The sequence below is a fragment of the Oncorhynchus clarkii genome, chromosome 1 (genome assembly GCF_045791955.1).
Source record: "Oncorhynchus clarkii lewisi isolate Uvic-CL-2024 chromosome 1, UVic_Ocla_1.0, whole genome shotgun sequence".
NCBI classification, from domain to species: domain Eukaryota; kingdom Metazoa; phylum Chordata; class Actinopteri; order Salmoniformes; family Salmonidae; genus Oncorhynchus; species Oncorhynchus clarkii.
The window spans coordinates 27,612,256-27,639,732 of record NC_092147.1 but is presented as its reverse complement, the minus strand read 5'-3'; the positions used below and the strand labels follow the sequence as shown (position 1 = coordinate 27,639,732).

The window sequence follows — 27,477 nt, the reverse complement described above, 5'->3', positions numbered from 1 at the left end:
TCTTGTTTTTATCCATATTTTGACATATAGGCAAGGCTTTACCTACTCTGTCTACTTTATCAGCAAACGTGTCTGTAGAGCATGCACCAAAACCAGATTGGGCAAGTGTGTGTGATAAAAACCATTGGTAGAGTTGAAAATTCGGTGGAAACACATTAAACTAATATTTTTTTAAAATTCTGTACATAAAGAAGTTAGCGCAAAATAGATTTTATTGCACTATGTCATCACACACAGCATTTTATCAGCTAAAAAGTAAGTTTGATGGAAATACCACTCTGGTGGGAAATCAAATGTATCATATCCAATCTGTCGCCAATTGGATGGAATACTAGCTACCGATACTTGAGAGTGGGCAATGGGACAAAATAGCATTTGAAGTCTACTTGGGTACACAGATTTCACCTCAGCAGCTCAGCTTTTCCCATATTAAATTGCCATTTTGTGCACACTGATCAGCACAAACATTGCATAGTCAACACATTTGTAGGAAATGCATTGTGAAAATATAAAATCCCATCTCTCATTGAGGTGGAAGTTGTTTTAGAGAAAGATAATTAGTCAATCTTGGGTAACAATAGCATAATCCATAGCATAGCCTAATGTAAACAATATTTTGGTCAGGTTTATCATAGCACCACAAAATAATATTTGTGATCAGCTACAAGAAGGCCTTTACCATGCATGGGAAATGGTGCTGGGCTGTCCCTATTTTGCTCCTAAAACGACGTGCCTGTGCCAACCAATGAGGTAAGAGAATGGGTGTGGTAGTATGACGTAAAGATGCAAACCCTACGTGCAATCCGTGCAACCCCCGTCGATTTCAGCCTATTGACTGGTGTAACCAGTAGTGTTTCTTCAGTCGATTCACTCCTTGACATTTAACGGTCTTGTCTACTCTGCTGTTTGAATAAACCCGAGACGCATATTTTCTAGATTGATTAAAAACACATTGCTTGAAATCAAATCTGAGTATTTTTTGTCGAAGCAAGCCTGATTCTACATTTCCTTTTATCTAATTAATTCAAACTGTAGGTTATTTAGTATTCATTTTAAGACAACATGAAGACGAAATTCATCAACGGGGTGTCATCCTCCCCTTCTATGTCGTTGGGTTTGTTGATCACTGAAAACGCACTTGAGGTGCAGCCAGATACTGAGGATGAATGCAAGGACATCATCCGGCCGGATGAGCCCGACCTGGACACGAAGCGCAAGGCATATTTATGGTGCAAAGAATTTCTCCACGGTGCGTGGAAAACGGTGACAGAAGAGGACTTTCAAATCAGTTTAATAAGGTAAATATAATCTTTGAGCCCAACCATTACTTATCAATATTTCATTTTCATACATTACACAGAGAAACCGTTATTTGCTGCGTTTTTCTCTCCCTAGTCATGATGGTGTGGAACACCAAACCTACCATAATTATAAATAAATAAATGCTCACATGAATAGATAAATAATTCCACATAAATAAATGACCAATGAAATACACAAATACTGACCAAAATGCATTCATTTTTCTCTACATATCTGTATGTATTCAAATATTTATTAATCTATTATATAATTATTCACTGTGGGTGGTATCTAACACACCATTGGTTGATCAATTTCACTGTGTGTTGCTTTTTTCTGGCCGATGGTCCGAAATGTAAACAATCAAACTACACACATTTGAGAGATTTACAACCGGTAGATAACTACAGTAGCCCACTTCTTCTGACAAGTAGGATGGCTGCAATCAGGCGAGCAGTAGTCAGAGACTTGGCAGTGCTGGCTAACGCTGCTGAAAACAACACCTCTCCAGATGACCTGCTTTTCCGTGTGGAAGTGTAACGGAGGTTAGCTCTTGTGAACTCCTTACAGTTCTCAGCCATTAGCTTCGCCCACAACTGCCTCATGTGAACTACAATCCGGACGCTGTGTTTTAACATTTAAAAACATCAATAATCATTGCTTGCAGTATGGCTTTGGAAGCATATGGCCCTTATCTTTCATCAGCGAGAAATAATCATTCAAATAAAAAAGATACACTTACTGTAGCAGTTTTGCACAGATCCATACAGCTATGGGTGCCTCCATCTGAGGAAACTACACTTCCCGAGTTACACTTACACGCTGTTGTTTGGAGAATGCTAGATATCTAATAATCACAGGTGGTAAACCTCTTGTCTTCCATCTGTTTTCAGTAAACAAGTGCTGTAACATGGAGATATAACCATGTGGGAACACTAACCCTATTAAGGTGCGTCAATTTAACATTTTGTGTTTAAAAAAAGATTTCTTGGTAAAAAGAAAGATAAGGTCCTTATAATTCCAAACCCGTACCGCAAGCAATACATGTTAATGTTCAGACGAATCTTAACAATGCTCCCCCATACAGAAGACGCCTTCGTCCAATGACACTTATGTGTAATGTAATGGAACTGAGAGTCATGATCAAGGGCTAAATGAAGGTAAGAACGTACCATAACCTCATTCCACAGCTAGCTTGAAATGTCACAGATGGAGCTATCCAATTGGTACCTATTGTATAGCTCATTCGGTTCACACGTTGTCAAGCTGGCAGTCACATGTGTTGGTGAGGTATAGGACCCTCGTTCAAGCCCAGTCAGTGGAATGTTCAAGGAGGCAGCGCTATATGCTAAGCTAGCACACTGACCCTGGTTATAGAGGCATGCATCGAAAACTTGGGTCAGCTAGCTGTTACAATGGGCACAGAGGTGGACCCATTAGTTCTTTGGAGGAAGTTTCCCGACGAATTCACCAGAGTTCAGGTTATAACAAAGAGTCCTGGTGCAGCACACCATATACAATCACCCTCTGGGCCACCATAATTGTTTTTCAACTGGTCATTCAGTACAGTATCGTTTCTGTTTAATTAAATGTTGAAAACTGTTCTGTTGTACTGAATTCACCCCAGGCAAATGATATCGAGCAACGCTCTGTGACTGTTACGTCCGTGCAAAAACAACATCCCACAAACTCAGGTGGAAAACAGGCTGCCTAAGTATGATTCCCAATCAGAGACAACGATAGACAGCTGCCTCTGGTTGGGAACCATACCCGGCCAACAAAGAAATAGAAAACTAGAATGCCCACCCAAATCACACCCTGACCTAACCAAATAGAGAAATTAACAGGCTCTCTAAGGTCAGGGCATGACAGTGACATTGATTAACCAATGGTTTGCTAGATTCATACATTTGCTTGACACCCCGTCATCATCATATTGGAGGAAGAAATACAGAAATAAATATATGAAAATATAATCTAAATTAATAAAATGAATGAATGAAAGTGTGACTCATTTAAATATATTTTTTTTAATCTATATGTGTGCATTCATTCATCCATTTATTTATCTAGTTATGTGTGCGTTTATTTATTTATTCATGTATTTATTTATTTATGTATGTGTATTCATTTATTTAGGTATTTATTTATTATTATGGCATGCTTGGTCCTCCATATCATGGTGTCCAGTGGTATGATAGGGTTTAATAAACAGAGAATATGATACTGTGATAAACCTAAGTAATGTAATTTCAAATTAAAACGATTCCTAAATGGGATTGTATTATGTGTTTTTGAATTTAAAGGCCAAGTGCAGTCAAAATTATGTTATTCCGGTTTTATATCATATTGTACAACAGCTGTTGAAACGAACACTATTAAAGAGTGAGAAAAAAATGACCAGTGTTATTTCCTGATAGTTGCTGGTGGGAGTTTCGGTTTTCCATGGTGACATAATCATGTGGTAAATTGGTTAATAGACCAATAACAAAGAGAGTTCCAAACCTCTCTGCAAATAACAGCTAATTTTCAGTTTTTCTCTCCCCACCCAGACAGTCCTATAGCAGAAATCTTGCTTGAGAAACAATTTTAGCTAAAAAGCTATATTTGCCCATTTGAATGGAAATCTATTGCAGTACGGTACTTAATTGTTACCCAGAAATGATTTGATATAGATATAAAAACGTCTGTATTTGGCCTTTAAAGCATCACTTATTATTTATGGGCTTTCTATCCCAGAACAAAAATGTTATTTAGCCCGCCACATTCATTGACCTGGGGGAATGTGACTCTTCTATGAACTTGATTTGTTTTTTTGTAATGTTGTGACAGGGGTGGCCTCAGCAACAAGCTCTTCCTCTGCGCCCTGCCCGACACCCAAACCAGTGTAGTTGATGAACCCCGTAACGTCCTCCTGCGCCTGTATGGAGCTATTCTACAGGTGTGTATAACATCTATAAACAGACAATGAAATGTTGAGTGAGTCAGTCATATCTTACCAAACATGTTTTTGTCACACAATGTCCAGTGTATAAAACATACATTTAATTTATTATTTGTTTGAATTTCATTGACTAAGCTGGTGATCATTATCATGTCTCAATGAAATGCACCCATATACAGTGGAATTTCGAAATTATTGACACCCTTTATAAGATTGAAGAACACCCTTTATAAAGATTTTATATGGTCATTTTTGATCATCTTTATTAAGGGTGTCAATCATTTCGGACCCCACTGTATGTGTTGTGTGTCCTTTGAATTTTCTATTCAGTTTAACTGAAAAATTCCGTCAATGTTCTTTAGGCTAAATACGTAGCCTACCAAAAGGCACAATCTTGGACCCTTGAAAAGTTCCATTTGAATTAACCTGATTTTCTGGTCATGTTTTAGAATAGAATAGAATGTGATAATATAAAAGTTTAGGAAAAACACAGCCTACATGTATTCCCTGATAGGTTCTAAGAAAGCTGAGCAGTGGTCTAGGCTTTGCTGCTGGAATTTGGGGTTTGACAGAAGGGGAAGGAGATATTTTCTTCCTCAAACATCTTGTTGTTGAAATGCCCTCTCGGCCAAATACCCACATGATGGGTGGCTCAAGTCGTGTGCACATGTGTGTTGGTGTGTGTGTACGCTTGCTTGTGTGTGTGTGTTTGTGGGTGTGTTTGTGTGCGCGTGTGTGTGTGTGTGTGTGTTTCTGCTGTTGTGGTGTGATGTACCCCCATGGCTGTACATGCATATGTTCTTTGCCGTAGGCCTTCCAAAAGGAGCGTGCCTTGAGCACACTTGTTTCCAGGTGATTCCACCATACCATACACGGTAGAGTATGAGATCCCTGAAGTCTCAGTATTGTCCACAACAAAGTTCATCCACATTGTTATGGAAGGCAGCTTGTGAATTGATGCACTTGTGAAGATACGGAGGGTGGGGGGTTGTGTGTTAACCTTTCCTATCCTTTTCATATTGGAAAAAAGTTGTCAAATAACATAGTAATACAAAATAAGACAAATTAGAAAACTCACATTGCAAATAAATAAATAAATTGGAGCTCACCTGACAGCAATTCAAATGTGAGGTGTTGCGCAGTAATTATAACAACTAGCAATAACGAAATTTCGTAATCTAGTTTTTTTTTGCGTCATGAGCTACTGCCAAATGACACAGGGGGATATCATTGCTGATGACATGTCATTAGGTCCACATTACATTGCTCATAGATCACATGATGGAAGGCTAGTTAGGACAACTCCAAGATAACCTCCTGGCTAAAATCAGATGACCAGAGAATCCAGGTCAAGAGTCCGTCAAGCTGACATTCTCCTTTAGTTGGATGGGAATGACAAAAGCAACAACTCTGATCTAAACCATTTTAGTGTAAAACAATTGAAGTAACAATATAAAATAGAAAATAGAATGAGACATGCCACATATCTAATAAGAAGTCATACACCATTTGGAACCTGAGGACAAAGACCCATGAATTAAACATGTAGAATTAGCCACAAGATGTAAAGCAACAAAGATTATTGTAAGAATCGAATAAAATTGAATATTAATATCTATTTATTATGGTCTCATGCAGTTTAGGAGATTCTTTCTGAATGATAATGGCAGTGGGTACCCTTTAATGCCAATGTTCTCAGTGCAATATTAGCACACCTGTTGCTAGAGCAACACTATGTACTTCACCAAAGTAACGTGCCCATTTTTACAGAAAATTACACAATACATTTTTCTCAAATGTTTCGACCATATCTACAGAGGAATTAGAAATGTCTTATCAAATACCGAATGTGATTAATATCTCTGAAATTCATGAGTAACTGGGTTTCCAAAGAGGAGAAAATATTTAAAGTGCCAATGCCAATATTTGCCTTTTATGCCAGAGCATACCGTAAGTGATTTAGCTGGTGTTGAAGCCAAACCTTAACCTTCATGCCACCTGCCTTGATCAGGAGATAACAGATCCCTTTCATAGAGCTCATCTCTCTGTTTCTACGGCTTTAATATCTCAAGTCGGTCTTTAAAAGGCACTGAGCGCTTTCCTATTGCCTTTTTGGCCGTTAACTTGGGGACTATACTGTACTCTGTCATTGTCTCTTTGTGAGGATGCTGTAGCATGACGAGTCTTTTGAAAATGTACATGTACTCATGGTTAGTTTCTTGCTTTTTCTTTCATTGATAGATGTCCTGTAATAAGGGGGAGCCCAGACGGTCAAACAAAGAAAATCTCTTTCAAGTAAGTAACTAATGGCAAAGGTGATCTACCCAGACTATTGGTTAGATTTGCCATCTGATTGTGAAAATCCCCACAATGTTTCATTTTTCTGGCCTGAAGACTGTTTTTGTATTCATTTACTGGAGTCTGATCAAATAAGTCTTAATAGTTTATCATGAAAGGTTTTAGTAATTGCCAATGGACGTAGTGATCACTTTGAAAAATGCCAGACCATTCCCCAAACGGGATGGTATAAAAGTGTGTTAAGAAATAGCCATGTTAAGTCACCACTTTGGATGGAGGTCACCTGTATTAGTTGATGACAGCAAGATAAAGAGAGGGTAATCCGACCAATGTGTTCATGTCACTCATCTGTCATTGCTATGCCATTAGTATCTTTTGCATGAGATTCACAGATTTATCCTAGAGGCTAATCCTACCTTGGCTAGCCAGTCTGTCCCCTCATAGACCTCACTGCTTCTTAACTGTGTGCATGTTTGTAGCCATTTTCTCATTACAGTGTGATTTAGGTTCACATGGACAACAATATTGCCCGTAAGGTTATTTAAATACGGTTTAAGGGCAACGTGGCATACTTTAATATAGACTCACATGACTAATTACAGTAATGTCGTCTTAACTGTAGCTTCAAGTGGAAAATCTCCACACCTGCTGTGCCATGGTCATGTGACCGTAGCCCTGGCACAAAGGGGGTAGAGGGATGGCAAGTGGTACCCATCGGATGGTACTGTGGCACTGAACAGTGTTAATACATTGTATAGAGGTGCTGTCAATGGTGCGCGTACTGGGAGCGGAGTCCGGTGCAGGAGAGCAGAGAGTTGTGAACAGGCGCACACTTTATTTAGGCAGGAGAAACCAACAGACGGACGCCACTGCGTCGAAACCTCCATCCAATATGACAAAGTGCAAAAACGCGCTAACAGTCACAACAATAAAGTACAAACAAATTAACATACCTTGTGAATATAAAACACTGAATAAACACACACCAGAAATAGCGTGTCAAAAATGACACGTAACACAAAACAATCACACACAAAGACATGAGGGGGAACAGAGGAATAAATACATGTAGTGTGATTGGGTAATGAAAACCAGGCGTGCAGGGAACAAGACAAAACTAATGGATACATGAAAAATGGAGCGGTGATGGCTAGAAAGCCGGTGACGTCGACCGTCGAACGTCGCCCGAACAAGGAGAGGAGCTGACTTTGGCGGAAGTCGTGACAGAACCCACGGACCAGCCACCACCGGCCTGAGGAGAGACACATGGGATGAGAGGTTAATATGGTAATTAGGGGGAAGCTGTAACATACCTCGTTCACTCTCCTCAGGACTTTAAATGACCTCACAAACCGCGGGCCCAGCTTCCGGCAGGAAGAAGGCACAGGGGCGGAGCTTCAGTGGCGTACCCGAGCGCTGAGAGAGCACTGCTCCTATCCCAGCTTCGGATGCTTCCACCTCCACTATGAATGGCAAAGAGGAGTCCGGATGAGCCAACACAGGAACCGAGGTAAACAGAGCCTTCAGGTGCCTAAAAGCCCTGTTCGCCTCAGCCGACCACTGCAAGCGCACTGGGGCCCCCTTTAGCAGTGAGGTAATGGGAGCAGCAACCTGATCAAAACCCTGGATAAACCTCCGGTAGTAGTTGGCAAACCCTAAGAATCGCTGCACCTCCTTTACCGTGGTGGGAGTCGGCTAATTACGCACGGCTGCAATGCGGTCGTTCTCCATCTCCACTCCTGACATGGAAATCCAATGCCCTAGGAAAGAGACGGATTGTTGGAAGAACAAGCATTTCTCAGCCTTAACGTATAGATCATGCTCCAACAGGCGACCAAGCACTTTGCGCACCAGGGACATGCTCGGATCGTGTAGTGGAGTATATCAGGATATCATCGATATACACCACTACACCCTGCCCGTGCAGGTCTCTGAAAATCTTGTCTACAAATGATTGGAAGACTGATGGAGCATTCGTCAACCCATATGGCATGACGAGGTACTCATAATGACCTGAGGTGGTGCTAAATGCCGTCTTCCACTCGTCTCCCTTACGAATACGCACCAGATTGTACGCCATCCTGAGATCCAGTTTAGTGAAGAAGCGCGCCCCGTGCATTGACTCAATCGCCGTGGTGTTAAAAGGTAGCAGGTAACTATACCGCACCATGATTTTATTGAGACCTCGATAATCTATGAATGGACACAAACCGCCATCCTTCTTCACAAAAAAAGAAACTTGAGGAGACGGGTGAAATGGAGGGCTGAATGTACCCCTGACGCAGGGATTCGGAGACACATAGCCACTGTCTCCGCTTGCGACAGGGGATACTCGGGACTCCTGGGAAATGCAGCTTCTACCAGGAGATCTATCGCACAATCCCCCCGTCGATGGGGTGGTAATTGAGTCGCCAAATCGGCATATTCTGGGGGAATGCGCACGGTGGAGACCTGGTCTGGACTTTCCACCGTGGTAGCACCAACGGAAACCCCTAAACACCTACCTGAGCACTCTCGCGACCACCCCGTGAGAGCCCTATGTGGCCAAGAAACAGTGGGGTTATGACAAGCTAACCAGGGTAGGCCTAGCACCACAGAATACGCAGAAGAATCATTAAGGAAAAGACAAATATTTTCCTTGTGACCCCCCTGCGTTACCATATACAAAGGAGCGGTGGCCTCCCTGATAAACCCTGACCCTAATGGTCAACTATCTAAGGCATGAACGGGGAAAGGCATATCCACAGGAACAATGGGGATCCCTCAACTATGAGCTAAACTTTTATTAATGAAATTCCCAGCCGCACATGAATCTACTAGCACCTTATACTGGGAATGCGGGGAAAATTCAGGAAAAGTGACAGAGACAAACATATCTACAAGAGAGGGCTCTGGATGAGAATGCTGCCTACTCACCTGGGGTGACGCCAGAGTGCCCTGCCTGCTGCATTGATTCCCAGAGGAACCAACCCGGCACCGACCAGCAGTGTGACCTCTGTGACCACATATGGTGCTCGAGCGGGAACCCCCTCCGGTCTTCCTGCGCACCATCCCTCCCAACTCCATAGGTACAGGAGAGAGGGTGCGGGAGGATGGAACAACCAGACCCCGATCTAGACGTCCACGAGTAGCCAGCATGTTGTCCAGCCTGATGGACATCTCCACCAGCTGGTCGAAGGTGAGGGTGGTGTCTCTACAGGCCAGCTCCCGATGGACGTCCTCGCGTAGACTACAGCGGTAATGGTTGATCAGGGCCCTGTCACTCCATCCAGCACCGTTAGCCAGGGTCCTAAACTCCAGAGCAAACTCCTGTGAGCCCCTCGTCTCCTGCCTCAGATGGTAGAGGCGCTCACCAGACGCTCTGCCTTTGGGTGGGTGGTCGAATACTGTCCTGAAACTCCTCAAAATGGTCCAACGCCGCAACCTCCTCTACACACAGCGCTGGCCCACTCCAGGGCTTTCCCGGTGAGGCACGAGACGAGGGCGTAACTCTTCTCGCGGTCCGATGGAGCTGGGTGGACCGTGGCCAGATACAAGCTTAGTTTGAGGAGAAAACCCTGGCAGCTGGCAGTATCTCCGTCGTACCCCTTAGGCAGGGATAAATGGATCCTGCTGGGTTCAGGCGGGGAAAGGGCACTCAGGGGAGACCCTGGTTGTGCTGGTGAAGGCACTGGAAAAACTCAGTCTCTCCCAGCGGTCCATATTCTGGACAACGCAATCCATGGAGGCGCTCAGATTGTCAATCATCTTTGTGTGTTCCATGACGCGCTCCTCCACCTCCATGGCCGGGTACCTTCTCCTGCTGACTTCATTTTTTGGTCAGAGATTCTGTCAGTCGTGTGTATAGGTGGCAGGGAAGTCAGGCGCAGGAGAATCAAACGGAGTGTAATCAAGTTATTTAATAACAATAAACAAAACATACTCCAAACACTAACTGTAACAATAAACAAAGTGGGTACGAGGCCCTATCGCGCACCAATACAAAAACAACACAACACTGAAATACAAACAATCTCTGACAAAGACATGAGGGGAAACAGAGGGTCAAATACACAACAGGTAATGAATGGGATTGAAACCATGTGTGTAAGAAGACAAGACAAGACAAAAATGGATCAATGATGTCTAGAAGACCTGTTGACGTCGACCGCCGAGCACCGCCCGAACAAGGCGAGGCTTCGACTTCGATAGAAGTCGTGACAACAGGGAAGTCATTTTCCAAAGACAGTATTTCAGACCGGTCTGCACTAGTTACGGTGGACATTTTCCCCATTCAAGTCTATGACCATTGAAAAGCATTGGGATTTATGCAAATGTGGTTGCAGTGTGAAAAGTATAAGTAGTATCAAAATGTTTTTTTCAAGCACACTAACCAATGGTAGCCTGGACGTTTTAAAGCTGTTTTGGTGTTTGTAGCTTTTACGGTTTTGGCGCTAGAGGTTCCAGCTAAATTATAATTATTTATTATTATTATAATAAGCATGAACAGTTTCTAAAGTTGTGCTTTACTTTCAGCAAGCACACCTAATTAGGAAATGTGGACCACAGTAGTGTTTTTGAGGAATTGTGATTTAGCAGTCAGAATAGTAGTGTTCACACCTGGACAGCCCACAGTGGACCTCAGTATCCTGATAAAAGGGACATCACATTGTATCACTTTCTGTTCCACAGATTAGTTGTAATCATGTATTTAAATTGACAAATCATACTGCATATTGAGTTTCAACAGAGGAAATGGTAGCCATTAAAAAAAACACTTTTTCTTTTTTTCAATACTGAGGAAGGTTGAATGAATGGAGTGCTGAACAGTTTCACGACAAAGTGGTCATCAACAGACCAGGATGTGGATGATAGATAGCATTGTTGATTATTAACCTGAAAATTAGGCTACTTAGCCAATTGAATTTGAAAAGCCTTGCTCAACAACCTGTTGTGATAGGTCGTAAAATAAATGTCGTTGGACTGCTGACCCACTTTTAGAGTGATTTCATGGACATGGAAATGCATTGTACATGTAGACCTACATACAGGCTGCAAGGCCACAATGTTCGTCAGGATGATTATGATAACAGGTTGAGCAGATTTCCATTTGGCATCCATCAGCACCACAGAGATATGTTGTTAATATCATCGGAGCAGAACCCATCTGTGAATGTGTCGAATATGAATACTTGCAGAGTTTAAAATTGGCTTAGTTGTTTTTAATAGTTCTGCCAAACTAAGGATTATTATGGCTTCATATGTACAAATCTATGGTCTCACCCATTTTATGGCATGAAATCCACACAGTGGATAGACCTAGAGATGATATCTCTCTTTTGAATAGTGGGAAAGCCATTCAAAAATGAGTACTGTAGAAGTTCCCCATGTTGTCAGTGATTATTTACTTAGTGTTGAGGAGTAACGGATTACATGTAACGGATTACATGTAATGGTAACTATAATCCGTTACATTACCAGCAAAAATATTGTAATCAGAGTACAGATACTTTTGAAAAACTAGATGATTACTTTGAGGATTACTTTTAAATTCAGAAAGTATGTTTGCGGAAAAAAATTGTTGACACCTCTCTGTTTTCTCAATGACATTGAAATCAGCATTGAAAAAAGGCGCACATTTAAATTTGTTCCACCTGAGTGAGTCTGACCACAAGTCAGAGACTACTATGATAACACACCAGATGTGTTTGATGGATCAAGGGAAATTATCAGGAATAGGCTTTTGTAGGCTACAGTTCAAGCTGTCTTCCAAAGGTGAGAGGTCAGCATCCAGGTCAGCATCCAAAGATTATCCAACTTGAATAAACGCTTATAGGTAAGGATGACAGCACTGGTGTAGTCTACGGTGATACTTATTATTGATATCTACATAGCGCATTGATGTGAATCCCACTGCTGCTCTCTCATTTAGCTATTTGCGCCTTACACGGAACTCAAACCGGCTGAGTGCGTGCGCCATCGTGCATATATTTATTTTGTCCCCCTACACCAAACGCGATCACGACACTCAGGTTAAAATATAAAAATTAACTCTGAACCAATTACATTAATTTGGGGACAGGTCGAAAAGCATTAAACATTTATGGCAATTTAGCTAGTTAGCTTGCACTTGCTAGCAAATTTGTCCTTTTTAGCTAGCTTGCTGTTGCTAGCTAATTTGTCCTGGGATATAAACATTGAGTTGTTATTTTACCTGAAATGCACAAGGTCCTCTACTCCGACAATTAATCCACACATAAAACGGTCAACCGAATCGTTTCTAGTCATCTCTCCTCCTTCCAGGCTTTTTCATCTTTGAACTTATATGGTGATTGGCATCTAAACCTTCATAGTATTACCACGACGACCAGCAACACAGTTCGTCTTTCAATCACCCACGTGGGTATAACCAATGAGGAGATGGCACGTGGGTACCAATGAGGAGATGGGAGAGGCAGGAACTGCAGCACGATCTGTGTCAGAAATAGAAAGGACTTCTATTTTAGCCCTTGGCAACGCAGACGCTCGTTGACGCGCGAGCAGTGTGGGTGCAATAATTTAATAACATAGATTTCTAAATTTATTTTGCAACGCTCACAGACCGTGTAGTCACGGTATTACGGATTGTGGTTGTTGTGGATGGCTGTTCACAAATGTGTATTTGAACCAAATAATGGTTGAATTCAAGAAGTTTAAGCTGCCTATCAATAATTGTTTTTGAAACCAGTGGACAGCCAGTGAAAAATGTGCTCTTGCAACAGCTGCATAGTGTGGATCCAAGCCTATGGAAGAAAAGTGCGGCTTTTTTTGCTCAATCTAATTAATGCTGATTTTTTTTAAAAGTCCATAGGCCTAATGGACACATGCTCAAACTCGCACACTTTTGATAGACTTAATGGGGCAATCTGTAGATGCTACAGCCATTTTTGGATTCATAAATTATATATATATATATCCATTGATTCTTGAAGGATATAACTTAGAATTGCCTCATGAGTTTAGTTCAACTGTTACACCCAAAAGCTTGTTTTTCTCCTTGAGAAGGAAGGGGTACAACATTTATTAGAATGACTGGAATTCTGATTTTGACTTTGGTTGTTAATGTAAAGATATAATTTAATCATTATTATATGTAGTAGAAATTGATGGATTAGAAGAAGCCTACATAACCAAACCATAAAGTAAAGGCCAGCTATGTAAACTTTAACATTGATTTATCCTGCAATAAAAGTAACTGAATGTAATCGGAGTACGTTGCTGAGTTTGGGTAATCCAAAAGTTACGTTACCGATTACAATTTTGGACATGTAACTAGTAACTGTAATAGATTACATTTAGAAAGTAACCTACCCAACCCTGTTTACTAATAATGTTTTCCCTATGTCTATAGTCATATGAGGTCAGTCCAATGTGCATTCAACACGCCATTAGCAAAGCACTACTATGGTTTATTTTCCTCCTATTTGGCTTCCGACAGAAAGAGCTGAGTCACTTTGAAGTGCACACTTAGCAAATTTCTTGCCCGATAGTCAGAGTCCACAGACCACTGCCAGCTCATAGCCTTTACAGTCGATAAGGGCACCTGTTCATAGCCGCAGGAAGTAGGGGTGCTGATGAATCAAAATCCCCCCAAAATATATTTAAAGAAAAAATAACATATGTATAAAATAAACTTTTTCCCACCAAATTAGTGCACTAGGCCTATTACTCCTGTATGAGCAGAGAAAAATACCCCTTGACAGCACCTCCACCCCAAAACATTTTCAAATCAAATTTATTTATATATCCCTTCGTACATCAGCTGATATCTCAAAGTGCTGTACAGAAACCCAGCCTAAAACCCCAAACAGCAAGCAATGCAGGTGTTGAAGCACATTGGCTAGGAAAAACTCCCTAGAAAGGCCAAAACCTAGGAAGAAACCGAGAGGAACCAGGCTATGAGGGGTGGCCAGTCCTCTCTGGCTGTGCCGGGTGGAGATTATAACAGAACATGGCCAGGATGTTCAAATGTTCATAAATGACCAGCATGGTCAAATAATAGGTCTGGGACAGGTAGCACATCCGGTGAACGGGTCAGGATTCCATAGCCGCAGGCAGAACAGTTGAAACTGGAGCAGCAGTACGGCCAGATGGACTGGGGATAGCAAGGAGTCATCATGCCAGGTAGTCCTGAGGCATGGTCCTACGGCTCAGGTCCTCTGAGAGAGAGAAAGAAAGCGAGAATTAGAGAGAGCATACTTAAATTCACACAGGACAACGGATAAGACAGGAGAAGTACTCCAGATATAACAAACTGACCCTAACCCCCCGACACACAAACTACTGCAGCATAAATACTGAAGGCTGAGACAGGAGGGGTCAGGAGACACTGTGGCCCCATCCAATGATACCCCCAGACAGGGCCAAACAGGAAGGATATAACCCCACCCACTTTGCCAAAGCACAGCCCCCACACCACTAGAGGGATATCTTCAACCACCAACTTACCATCCTGAGACAAGGCCGAGTATAGCCCACAAAGATCTCTGTCACGGCACAACCCAAGGGGGGGCGCCAACCCAGACAGGAAGATCACATCAGTGACTCAACCCACTCAAGTGACGCACCCCTCCTAGGGACGGTATGAAAGAGCACCAGTAAGCCAGTGACTCAGCCCCTGTAATAGGGTTAGAGGCAGAGAATCCCAGTGGAAAGAGGGGAACCTGCCAGGCAAAGACAGCAAGGGCGGTTCATTGCTCCAGAGCCTTTCCGTTCACCTTCACACTCCTGGGCCAGACTACACTCAATCATATGACCCACTGAAGAGATGAGTCTTCAGTAAAGACTTAAAGGTTGAGACCGAGTTTGCGTCTCTCACATGGGTAGGCAGACCGGTCCATAAAAATTGAGCTCTATAGGAGAAAGCCCTGCCCCCAGCTGTTTGCTTAGAAATTCTAGGGACAATTAGGAGGCCTGCGTCTTGTGACCGTAGCGTACGTGTAGGTATGTACGGCAGGACCAAATCAGAGAGATAGGTAGGAGCAAGCCCATGTAATGCTTTGTAGGTTAGCAGTAAAACCTTAAAATCAGTCCTTGCCTTGACAGGAAGCCAGTGTAGGGAGGCTAGCACTGGAGTAATATGATCAAATTTTTTGGTTCTAGTCAGGATTCTAGCAGCCGTATTTAGCACTAACTGAAGTTTATTTAGTGCTTTATCCGGGTAGCCGGAAAGTAGAGCATTGCAGTAGTCTAACTTAGAAGTAACAAAAGCATGGATTCATTTTTCTGCATCATTTTTGGACAGAAAGTTTCTGATTTTTGCAATGTTACGTAGATGGAAAAAAATCTGTCCTTGAAACAGTCTTGATATGTTCGTCAAAAGAGAGATCTGGGTCCAGAGTAATGCCGAGGTCCTTCACAGTTGTATTTGAGACGACTGTACAACCATTAAGAGTAATTGTCAGATTCAACAGAAGATCTCTTTGTTTGTTGGGACCTAGAACAAGCATCTCTGTTTTGTCCGAGTTTAAAAGTAGAAAGTTTGCAGCCATCCACTTCCTTATGTCTGAAACATAGGCTTCTAGCGAGGGCAATTTTGGGGCTTCACCATGTTTCATTGAAATGTACAGCTGTGTGTCATCCGCATAGCAGTGAAAGTTAACATTCTGTTTTCAAATGACATCCCCAAGAGGTAAAATATATAGTGAAAACAATAGTGGTCCTAAAACGGAACCTTGAGGAACACCGGAATTCACAGTTGAATTGTCAGAGGACAAACCATTCACAGAGACAAACTGATATCTTTCCGACAGATAAGATCTAAACCAGGCCAGAACTTGTCCGTGTAGACCAATTTGGGTTTCCAATCTCTCCAAAAGAATGTGGCGATCAATGGTATCAAAAGCAGCACTAAGGTTTTCCCGCGGCCATGCACCTGTCGGCTACAACGTATTTGGATTGTACTCAAGGCTATATGGGTTACTACTGTATAGTACTGTATATAAAGTGTAATAATGGCAATTATTTTTAATGTACTTAGCTACATTAATATGCAATAATAAGAACCCTTTATTTTTAAGTATCAACATATATGTATCTGTAAGTTAACAGACTTTTCTAATAAATTGTGTCAGACTGTATAGGCCTATCTTTTGAATTCTAGCTATTTTAGAGCTCTGGGCTCAGATAATTGCTCCTGCCACCATTTTACTCCACAGTTGAAAGCCCTGGTATCTTCTTTGGTTAAGCAGCCACAATTACTAATTGATGCTGTTGGCAGGCTCTGCCTCTCTCAGTACAATTGGCCCCTTGTTTTATTATTCTCCTCATGTGGAACGCAACTCACTTCTTCCCTTTCTGGTCCAAATCTGCTTTTAAACTTACCACCATGATGGATGAAATACCTGCCAAATCACTGACAGAGTTGTGAACGTAATTTGTTTGAGGTAGCCATTTTACAGTTCCCATGACTAAAATATCTGGACCTGTGTATCATTGATTTATAAATTGTGAATGCTAGATCCCTGGGAAAATGATCCTATCTCTTCCAGATAGCCTAAGCTTGTTTCATGTGATGTAAGGTCATGTGCCTCATCATCAGCTTCCGCTGTCTAAGCTGTTCTCATTTAATCCTATAGAATTGAATGAGTTTCTGTCCTACTAACCCCCACTTGATGAAAAATCACAGCTAACATGGGACCACAGGTTGGCTGCAGTCGTTTTTAGCTTATCCTATTAATTGTCTTCTCTTCCAGTTACCATGAAAACATCAACCAATGACTAAGTCATTTTCCCTCCTAATTTCTAAGGTTGGTTGTGCAAGGCAACAGTGACTGACAATCCTGAAGTTCAATAGAAGTGAACAACTTTCTGTTCTATGTGTCTGCAGGGTGCTGAGGCCATGGTGCTGGAGAGTGTGATGTTTGCCATTCTGGCAGAGCGGGAGCTTGGGCCCAAACTCTATGGCATCTTCCCCCAGGGCAGACTGGAGCAGTTTGTCCCTGTAAGTGACTCTGTGGAGTGATAATCATTGATAGAGAAAACAAATATTTACGACTGTGTGCCTCTGTGTGCGTGTGTGCGTGCCTGAGTATGTGTATGTGTGTACAGGTGTACTATCTTAATTTAATCACTCTGCTGTCACAGAAAATGATCCTGCGCCGCAGTAAATGCAAACTTGTAGTGTATTCAAGGTTTAAAAAGTATTCTAAAGTTTGTAATTTCCACTTTAAATGTCAGACTTGATTTCCCCTAACAAAAAATGTATCAACCTCTACAAAAAGGTCCATTAATTATAATCCATAGATTGTATTGATTATACTTTATTTTTATACATAAATTATTATCCACAATTCCTGTAGGATTATTTTCCTGCTGTGAGAAATTGTTCAAATTAAGATAGGAAACCTGTAGGATCTGTGCATGTTCTGTTCAGTGATGTGTGTTTAATTTACAGTATGTACAAAGGGAATACATTTGACATTTTAGTAATTTAGCAGACAGTCTTATCCAGAGCAACTTACAGGAGCAATTAAGTTTGAGTGCCTTGCTCAAGGGCACATTGACAGATTTTTTTATTTGAGCCAGCGACCTTTCGGTTACTGGACCAACGCTCTTAACTGCTAGGCTACCTGCTGCCCTAACCATACTAAATATCTTCCCTTTTTAAAGTGGCAAAAAATTGCTTGAAGTGATAAGTAAATTGATTCCATGCCCATGTTGCCCAGGCATTGTCCTAACAAGAGTTATCTTGCAAAATTCAACCCACACCTCAGGCTAGACAATTTAATCAATTGAAATAGGTACAGACCAAGAGTATAGTCATGTTCTATCTGAATCACCAGTTTTGCTTGTATGATGTACAGTACCAATCCAAAGTTTAGAAACACCTACTCATTACAAGGTTTTTCTTTATTTTACATTGTAGAATAACAGTGAAGACATCAAAACTATTAAATAACACAGTCATGTTGTAACCAAGAAAAGTGTCTCAGGTGGTTACCTCGTGAAGCTGGTTGACAGAATGATGTCTTCATTATTTATCACTTATTTTACCAGGTAAGTTGACTGAGAACACATTCTCATTTACAGCAACAACCTGGGGAATAGTTACAGGGGAAAGAATGAGCCAATTGTAAGCTGGGGATGATTAGGTGATATGAGGGCCAGATTGGGAATTTAGCCAGGACGCCAGGGTTAATCTTACAATAAGTGCAATGGGATCTTTAGTGACCACTGAGAGTCAGGACACCCATTTAACAACCCATCTGCACCCTATATAGGGCAATGTCAAAAATCACTGCCCTTGGGCATTGGGATATTTTTTGTTTTAGACCAGCGGAAAGGGTGCCTCATACTGGCCCTCCAACACCACTTCCAGCAGCATCTGGTCTCCCATCCAGGGACCAACCCTGCTTAGCTTCAGAAAAAAGCCAGCAGTGGTATGCAGGGTGGTATGCTGCTGGCAATGTAGAAAATAGTAAAAAAGAAAGAAAGAAAAACCCTTGAATGAGTAGGTGTATCCAAACTTTTGACTGGTACATATTAATACATTTTTTAGAACAGCAGTAAAGATGTTTTAGTTATCCACTTAAAGTCCTCGGAGACCAAGAAACCACAGAGGTCAAGCAAATGGCCTTTAAGCAGCTTCTGCTGTGATAAGATCTTAAACTGTTAGTGTTGACAGTGGCCAGAGTGGAGGGAAGAATGCATTGAAGCTGGTTATATCCTCCATTCTTTTTGACAACCCTATCAGCAGTTGATAATGTTGTCTCTGTTTATTGTTGCATAAAAAGTTGTCAGCTTGATGGGATTTAAGACAAGCTGTATTCAGCTAAGACTTGAAGACCTGATGTCCTTTGTGTTAATAGAGTCGCAAATTGGACACAGATGAGCTGAGCATGCCAAGCATATCTGCTGAAATAGCTGAGAAGATGGCCAAGTTCCATGGTATGAGGATGCCTTTCAACAAGGAGCCCAAATGGCTGTTTGGAACTATCGACAAGTGAGTTTGTCTCTTATAATGCAATTTCCAATAGAAACTGTAAACCCTCTTTGCCTAACCTGACCTCACTGAAAGCTCCAAACAAACATTAGCTATCACACATATCTCCTCTTACAAAATGGTTGCTAGTTTGCTTTTGTTGGTCAATCCTCAAGTCACCTGGTTTGAGAATAACAGAGAGGTTAGGGGGTAGGATGACCTGAAATATTCTGTTTTTACAAAATGTGATGCTGTTTTCAAATGAAACACAATACCTTTTTCTTGATAAAGCTTTTAGAATTGATTTGTTTTTTTTCTCCACTTTTTGTTGCGTTGCATCCTTATTCTAGAGGTAATTGAATTGTTTTTTCTCTCTAATGATCTAATATAATTTCATGCAATAGCCCTCAAGTAGAAACAAATAGAGCTTGTGGAGAAAGCAGCGGTTAGAGCGTTAATGTGTGGAATGCAACGGACTGACAAACGGTACACCAAATTCCATGGGTTAAAATGGATTTGATTACATGTTAAAATTGAAACAGTATGTTTCCCGAAGTATTTGAAGAATAAAACACGCCAATAACAGACTTAGTGAATGTTCTTTGCCTTCCTTTTGATTATGTGTTTTATGAATGGCCTAGTGAATTGACTTACAGTATTTACTTACAGTTAAAACAGGGCATATAAGTTGTTTAATGGATTAGCTTATCGGAGTGAAATATTGACTTGTTGACCTGCTTCGTGGCCTAAGGATAGTTTCAAGGAAATCACAGAGAAAAAGTTGCTAGTCCTCACAGATAATGCGTCATTTGTACGAGTATAGACAAGAAGTGCATTATCATCCTCGCTGTGATAAAATTGTGATATCTCTCTTATCTTTAAACTCTACAACCTCTTGTATCCCATACGTACTAATGTTTCCCCTATCCACAGGTACCTGAACCAGGTGATGAGACTAACCTTCACCAGGGAGTCACACATTCGCAAGTTTGCCCGTCTGAGGAGCTATAATCTGCCCCAGGAGATGGAGAGTCTCAAGTAAGGCCACCCTGGTTCCTGAATCACGTACATAACACCTTTTAGGCTAAGCACACAGGAACAGACATGATTACATGTACAGTATATGCAGTAATTCAGATATGTAATAGTCACGTGGTGTTTTCCAATAAATTGGTGTGGAATCCAGTCAACAATAATAAGCCAATAATTCCATACAAAGACTCTGTTGTCTTAGTGGTTAAAATATGTGTTGGAATTTGGCATTCTGTTTTTTGGGGGGTAAACAGTGAATTAGTGGACATATACAGTGCATTCGGAAAGTATTCAGACCCCTTGACTTTTTCCACATTTTGTTACGTTACAGCGTTATTCTGAAATGGATTACATAATTTTCCCCCCTCATAAATCTATACAAAATACCCCATAATGACAAAGCGAAAACAGGTTTTTAGAAATGTTAGCAAATGTATTAAAAATATAAACAACAGAAATACCTTATTTACATAAGTATTCAGACCCTTTGCTATGAGTCTCGAAATTGAGCTCAGGTGCATCCTGTTTCCATTGATCATCCTTGAAATGTTTCTACGATTTCATTGGAGTCCACCTGTAGTAAATTCAATTGATTGGACATGATTTGGAAAGGCACACACCTTGACAGTACATGTCAGAGCAAAAATCCAAGCCATGAGGTTGAAGCAATTGTCCGTAGAGCTCAGAGACAGGATTGTGTCGAGGCACAGATCTGGGGAAGGGTACCAAAAGTGTTCTGCAGCATTGAAGGTCCCCAAGAACACAGTAGCCTCCATCATTATTAAATGTACAAAGTTTGGAACCACCAAGACTCTTCCTAGAGCTGGCCGCCCGGCCAAACTGAGCAATTGGGGGAGAAGGGCCTTGGTCAGGGAGGTGACTAAGAATCCGATGGTCACGCTGACAGAGCTCCAGAGTTCCTCTGTGGAGTTGGTTGTCCTTCTGGAAGGTTCTCCCATCTCTGCAGCACTCCACCAATCTGGCCTTTATGGTAGAGTGGCCACTCCTTTGTAAAAGGCACACGACAGCCCGCTTGGAGTTTGCCAAAAGGCACCTAAAGGACTCTCAGACAATGAGAAACAAAATTTTCTGGACTGCCAAGATTGAACTATTTTGCCTGAATGCCAAGCGCCACATCTGGAGGAAACCTGGCACCATCCCTACGTTGAAGCATGGTTTTGCCAGCATCATGCTGTGGGGAGGTTTTTCTGCGGCATAAACTGGGAGACTAGTCAGGATCTAGGGAAAGATGAAAGGAGCAAAGTACAGAGAGATCCTTGAAAAAAAAAAAAACTGCTCCAGAGTGCTCAGGATCTCAGACTGGGGCGAAGGTTCACCTTCCAACAGGACAACAACCCTAAGCACACAGCCAAGACACCGCAGGATTGGCTTTGGACAAGTCTCTGAATGTCCTTGATTGGCCCAGCCAGAGCTCGGATTTGAACCCAATCTCTGGAGACACCTGAAAATAGCTATGCAGCGACGCTTCCCATCCAACCTGACAGAGCTTGAGAGGATCTGCAGAGAAGAATGGGAGAAACTCCCAGCTTGTAGCGTCATACCCAAGAAGACTCAAGGCTGTAATTGCTGCCAAAGGTACTTCAACAAAGTACTGAGTAAAGGGTCTGAATACTTACGTAAAGGTGACATTTCATACCTAAAAAACAGTTTTCTCTTTGTCATTATGGGGTATTGTGTGTAAATTGATTAGGGGAAAAACGATTTAATTCATGTTAGAATAAGGCTGTAACGTAACAAAAGGTGGAAAAAGTCATGGGGTCTGAATACTTTCCGAATGCATTCTAACTTCTGCTTCTTACCTGCTGAAATATGGCTTGTTTTTCTTTGTAGATCTTTGCTGGACTCCACTCACTCCCCTGTTGTTTTCTGCCACAATGACTGTCAAGAGGGTAAGGATCTTAGGCATAGTATTGCTTTCTGTAAAGCTAGTGAAGATAGTATTTTAAATACAAGGTATTGTACTGTGTGGTGTAATAATTATTCCTGTCATCCTTTAGGAAATGTCCTGCTCCTCAGTGGTCGTGAGGGCTCTGACGGACAGAAGCTCATGCTGATTGACTTTGAATACAGCAGTTATAACTACAGGTCTGTAACTCAGGCCCTAGTGCATACTGTAATCATTCCCTTTATTACTGTAATCGTCCCCTTTATTACCGTAATCATCCCCTTTACTTCCGAGTCATAGACAAAACTTGTATACTGAATGTACAGCATTTCTTTGGGTTTCTGAGAGCTGAGGCACATTCCTCAGAAAAGGAGCTAGATCCAGCAGTAAACACTGTCTGTCCAAGGTGACACTTTCTCTGCAGAATGTAAATCGTATTTAACACAGAGAGGGATGGAAGGAATTTACCTAGGTAGTTTGTATTTGTCATGTTTTTTACAACATTTAAGACAAGAACGTAGCCACACAAATTTGTGATCCAAAACATCTGGGTTTCTGAGTCTTATTTCATCATGTAAACAAACCAGCCAGACCAAACAATCCATCCAGTCTCTTACTGTAGTTTTTCCTGTACCACTTAGTATTGAGTTTGTTTTGTAAAGTGTGGAATTCATGAGTGCCCCATTTCTCGGAAAGGACTTTCACTGTTGTTGGCCTTGGCTCACAGCTAAGTTAGTACCGTCAAAACAGCCCACCCCTGCCGTCCTGACCCTCAGGCTCTCTCATGGTCATTGTACGTCACCACACGTGCTCCTCATTCTCAAGCCGGATCAGGTTTCACTGGGATCTCCTGTGTCCTCCCCAAAGCTTTGATTGTATGGGGGTCTAGGGTAAAACATAGATCATGTTTAGGAAGCTGGGTGCTCATAATAAAACAGTATTAAGTCTAATGGACATCTATACGCTATGACAAAAGTCCAAGGAGGCCCATATTAGACTCACATTTAGTTTGTTTTCCCACTGTTTTTCTTCCAAGTCGGGTTCACTGGCAGCTAGTGTGGCTCGCTTGAAAGGGCTTGAACTGTACAGGTTTTCAACATTGACCCATATTGCCGCAGCCACGGGTAGAGAAAGGTTGGAATGGAGTTTAGCCTCCAAGTTGTTCCTTTTGTCTGGTTTCCACAGCAACTGTGATTCCCTTCGCAAAGAGCTACCTATTTTCACTCCCTTTGTGAGAACGTCTCTTCCTTTGCTATGGGAACATTTTACTGTAGGTCTAGTTTTCATTTGGACAAGCAAGGAAAGAGCCCAAGGAATCATAATCCTGAATACATGTGGCAATACAATGTCAGTCAAATGAAATCTTATTTGTCACAGGGGCTGAATACAACAAGTGTAGACCATTCAATGAAATGCTTACTTTACATGCCTTTCCCGACAGTGCAGAAGAAGAAAATAAAAACACAATAGAAATAAAACATAAGAATGAAGCTACAGTGCCTTCAGAAAGTATTCAGACCCCTTGACGTTTTCCACATTTTGTTAGGCTTCAGCCTTAATCTACAGTTTATTCAATTGTTTTTTCCCCTCATCAATCTGTGTTGCTATCATGTTATCATGTTGTGTTGCTGCCATGCTATGTTATCTTAGGTCAAATCAAATTTTATTTGTCACATCCACATTAGCAGATGTTATAGCGAGTGTAGCGAAATGCTTGTGGTTCTAGTTCTGACAGTGCAGTAATATCTAACAAGTAATCTAACAAATTCACAACAACTACCTTACACACACACAAGTGTAAAGGGATGGAATAAGATATAACATAGAAATATATAATATATGGATGAGCGATGGCCGTGCGGGATAGGCAAAATGCAATAGATGGTATGAAATACAGTATATACATATGAGATGAGTAATGTAGGATATGTAAACATTATTAAAGTGGCATTATTTAAAGTGAGCCTCTATGTTAGTGATGTCTGTTTAACCGTCTGATGGCATTGAGATAGAAGCTGTTTTTTTGCACCAGCACTGACCTCGCCTTCTGGATGATAGCGGGGTGAACAGGCAGTGGCTCGGATGGTTGTTGTCCTTGATGATCTTTTTGGCCTTCCTGTGACATCGGGTGCTGTCGGTGTCCTGGAGGGAAGGTAAGTTTTCCCACGGTGATGCGTTGTGCAGACCTCACTACCCTCTGGAGAGCCTTGCGGTTGAGGGTGTGCAGTTGCCGTACCGGTGATACAATCTGACAGGATGCTTTCGATTGTGCATCTGTGAAAGTTTGAGCGTTTTAGGTGACATGCCAAATTTCTTCAGCCTCCTGAAGAGGCGCAACAGCACACTGTCTGCATGGGTGGACCATTTCAGTTTGTCTGTGATGTGTACGCTGAGGAACTGAAAACTTTCCACCTTCTCCACTAATGTCCCATCGATGTGGATAGGGGGGTGCTCCCTCTGCTGTTTCCTGAAGTTCACGATCATCTCCTATGTTTTGTTGATGTTGAGTGAGAGGTTATTTTCCTGACACCACACTCCGAGTGCCCTCACCTCCTCCCTGTAGCCTGTCTCGTCGTTGTTGGTAATCAAGCCCACTACTGTTGTGTCGTCTGCAAATATGATGATTGTGTTGGAGGCATGCATGGCCACGCAGTCATGGGTGAACAGGGAGTACAGGAAGGGGCTGAGCATGCACCCTTGTGGGACCCCAGTGTTGAGGATCAGCGAAGTGGAGATGTTGTTTACTACCTTCACCACCTGGGGAATGTCAGAATGTCCAGAACCCAATTGCACAGGACGGGGTTGAGACCCAGGGCCTCAAGCTTAATGATAAGCTTGGGGGGTACTATGGTGTTGAATGCTGAGCTGTCGTCAATGAACAGCATTCTTACATAAGTATTCCTCTTGTCCAGATGGGACAGAGCAGTGTGATGGCGATTGCATCGTCTGTGGACCTGTTGAGGCGGTATGCAAACTGAAGTGGGTCTAGGGTGGCAGGTAAGGGGAAGGTGATTTGATCCTTGACTAGTCTCTCAAAGCTCTTCATGATGACAGAAGTGAGTGCTCTGGCGGTAGTCATTTAGTTCAGTTATCTTTGCCTTTTGAGGTACAGGAACAATGGTGGCCATCTTGAAGCATGTGGGGACAGCAGACTGGGATAGGGAGCGATTGAAAATGTCCGTAAACACCAGCCAGCCAGCTGGTCTGCGCATGCTCTGAGGACGCGGCTAGGGATGCCGTCTGGGCCACCAGCCTTGCAAAGGTTAACACATTTAAATGTTGTACTGACGTTGGCCAAGGAGAAGGAGCGGGGGGGCCCCCAGTCCTTGGTAGTGGGACGCGCTGATTCCACTGTGTTATCCTCAAAGCGGGCGAAGAAGGTGTTTAGCTTGTCTGGAAGCAAGACGTTGGTGTCAATGACATGGATTGTTTTAGTCCGTAATTGCCTGTAGACCCTGCCACATATGTCTCGTGTCTGGGCCGTTGAATTGTGACTTTGCTTGTTTGATTGCCTTCCGGAGGGAATAACTACACTGTTTATATTCGGACATATTCCCCGACCTCTTTCCATGGTTGAATGCGGTGGTTCGCGCTTTCAGTTTTGCCAGAATGCCGTCATCAAATCCACGGTTTCTGGTTGGGGTAGGTTTTAATAGTCACTGGGTACAACAGTGCACTGCAGTGCACTGCACCAATGCACTTCCCAATAAACTCACTCACCAAGTCAGCATATAAATCGATGTTGTCTGAGGCTTCCCAGAACTTTTTCCAGTCCACGTGATCAAAACAGTCTTGAAGCATGGATTCCATTTGGTCAGACCAGCGTTGAATGGTTCTAGTCACGGGTTCATCCTGTTTGATTTTCTACCTATAGGATGGTACGAGCAAGATGGAGTTGTGGTCGGATTTGCCGAAGGGAGGGCAGGGGAGGGCCTTGTATGCATCGCGGAAGTTACAGCAGCAGTGGTCCAGTCAATGTGCTGGTAGAATTTAGGTAGCCTTCTTCTCAAATTCTCAAATAAATCCCGAGCTACAATAAATGCAGCTTCAGGATATATGGTTTCCAGTTTACATAGAGTCTGGGGAAATTCTTTCAGGGCCATCAAGGTATTTGCTTGGGGGGGATATACACGGCTGTGACTATAATTGAAGTGAATTCTCTTGGGAGATAATGCATTTGATTGTAAGGAATTCTAGGTCAGACGAACAAATGGATTTGAGTTCCTGTATGTTATTATTGTTACACCATTAGTAGTTAATCATGAGGCATACATCCCCGCCCTTCTTCTTACCAGAGAGATGTTTGTTTCTGTCGGTGCGACGCTTGAAGAAACCCGGTGGCTGTACCGACTCTGACAACATATATTCCGAGTGAGCCATATTTCCGTGAAACAGAGAATGTTACAATCTCTGTCTCTCTGGAAGGCAATTTGTGCCCTAATTTCGCCCACAAAGTTGTCTAGAGCCTGGACATTGGTGACTAAAATGCTTGGAAGCGGAGGGTGGTGTGCTCGCCTTCTAAGTCTGACCAGGAGGCCACTCCGTCTGCCTCTCCTGCGGAGACGACATTGTTTTTGGTCGGCCTCTGGGATTAGATCCAATGTCCAGGGTGGAGGTCTGAACAAAGGAGCCGCTTCAGAAAAGTCATATTCCTGGTCGTAATGTTGGTAAGTTGACGTCGCTCTTACAGTTGAAGTCGGAAGTTTACATACACTTAGGTTGGACTCATTAAAACTTGTTTTTCAACCACTCCACAAATTTCTTGTTAACATACTATAGTTTTGGCAAGTCGGTTAGGACATCCACTTTGTGCATGACACAAGCCATTACAAAAATTGTTTACAGACCGATTATTTCACTTATAATTCACTGTATCACAATTCCAGTGGGTCAGAAGTTTACATACACTAAGTTGACTGTGCCTGTGGATGTATTTCAAGGCCTACCTTCAAACTCAGTGCCTCTTTGCTTGACATCATGGCAAAATCAAAAGAAATCAGCCAAGACCTCAGAAAAAAAATTGTAGACCTCCACAAGTCTGGTTCATCCTTGGGA

The 27,477-nt window shown here is 42.2% G+C and overlaps 1 protein-coding gene across 3 annotated transcripts in view; it reads left to right on the top strand.

The window, feature by feature from the left end:
* The first annotated feature begins 819 nt into the window (after nt 1-819).
* The window catches only part of LOC139400891 (choline kinase alpha-like), a 33,776-nt gene continuing 7,118 nt past the window's right edge, over nt 820-27,477 (top strand). For 2 of the 3 annotated variants that reach the window (XR_011632838.1, XM_071145472.1), the window contains exons 1-8: nt 820-1,298; nt 4,135-4,243; nt 6,488-6,541; nt 17,391-17,504; nt 19,372-19,505; nt 20,418-20,522; nt 22,368-22,426; nt 22,535-22,622. Coding sequence is in view for 2 of the 3 variants with exons in the window: in XM_071145472.1 (XP_071001573.1) it covers nt 1,063-1,298; nt 4,135-4,243; nt 6,488-6,541; nt 17,391-17,504; nt 19,372-19,505; nt 20,418-20,522; nt 22,368-22,426; nt 22,535-22,622 (899 nt within the window). In the remaining variant the exon portion in view is untranslated. The remainder of the gene's footprint in view (nt 1,299-4,134; nt 4,244-6,487; nt 6,542-17,390; nt 17,505-19,371; nt 19,506-20,417; nt 20,523-22,367; nt 22,427-22,534; nt 22,623-27,477) is intronic. The other variant, XM_071145563.1, reaches the window with a different exon arrangement.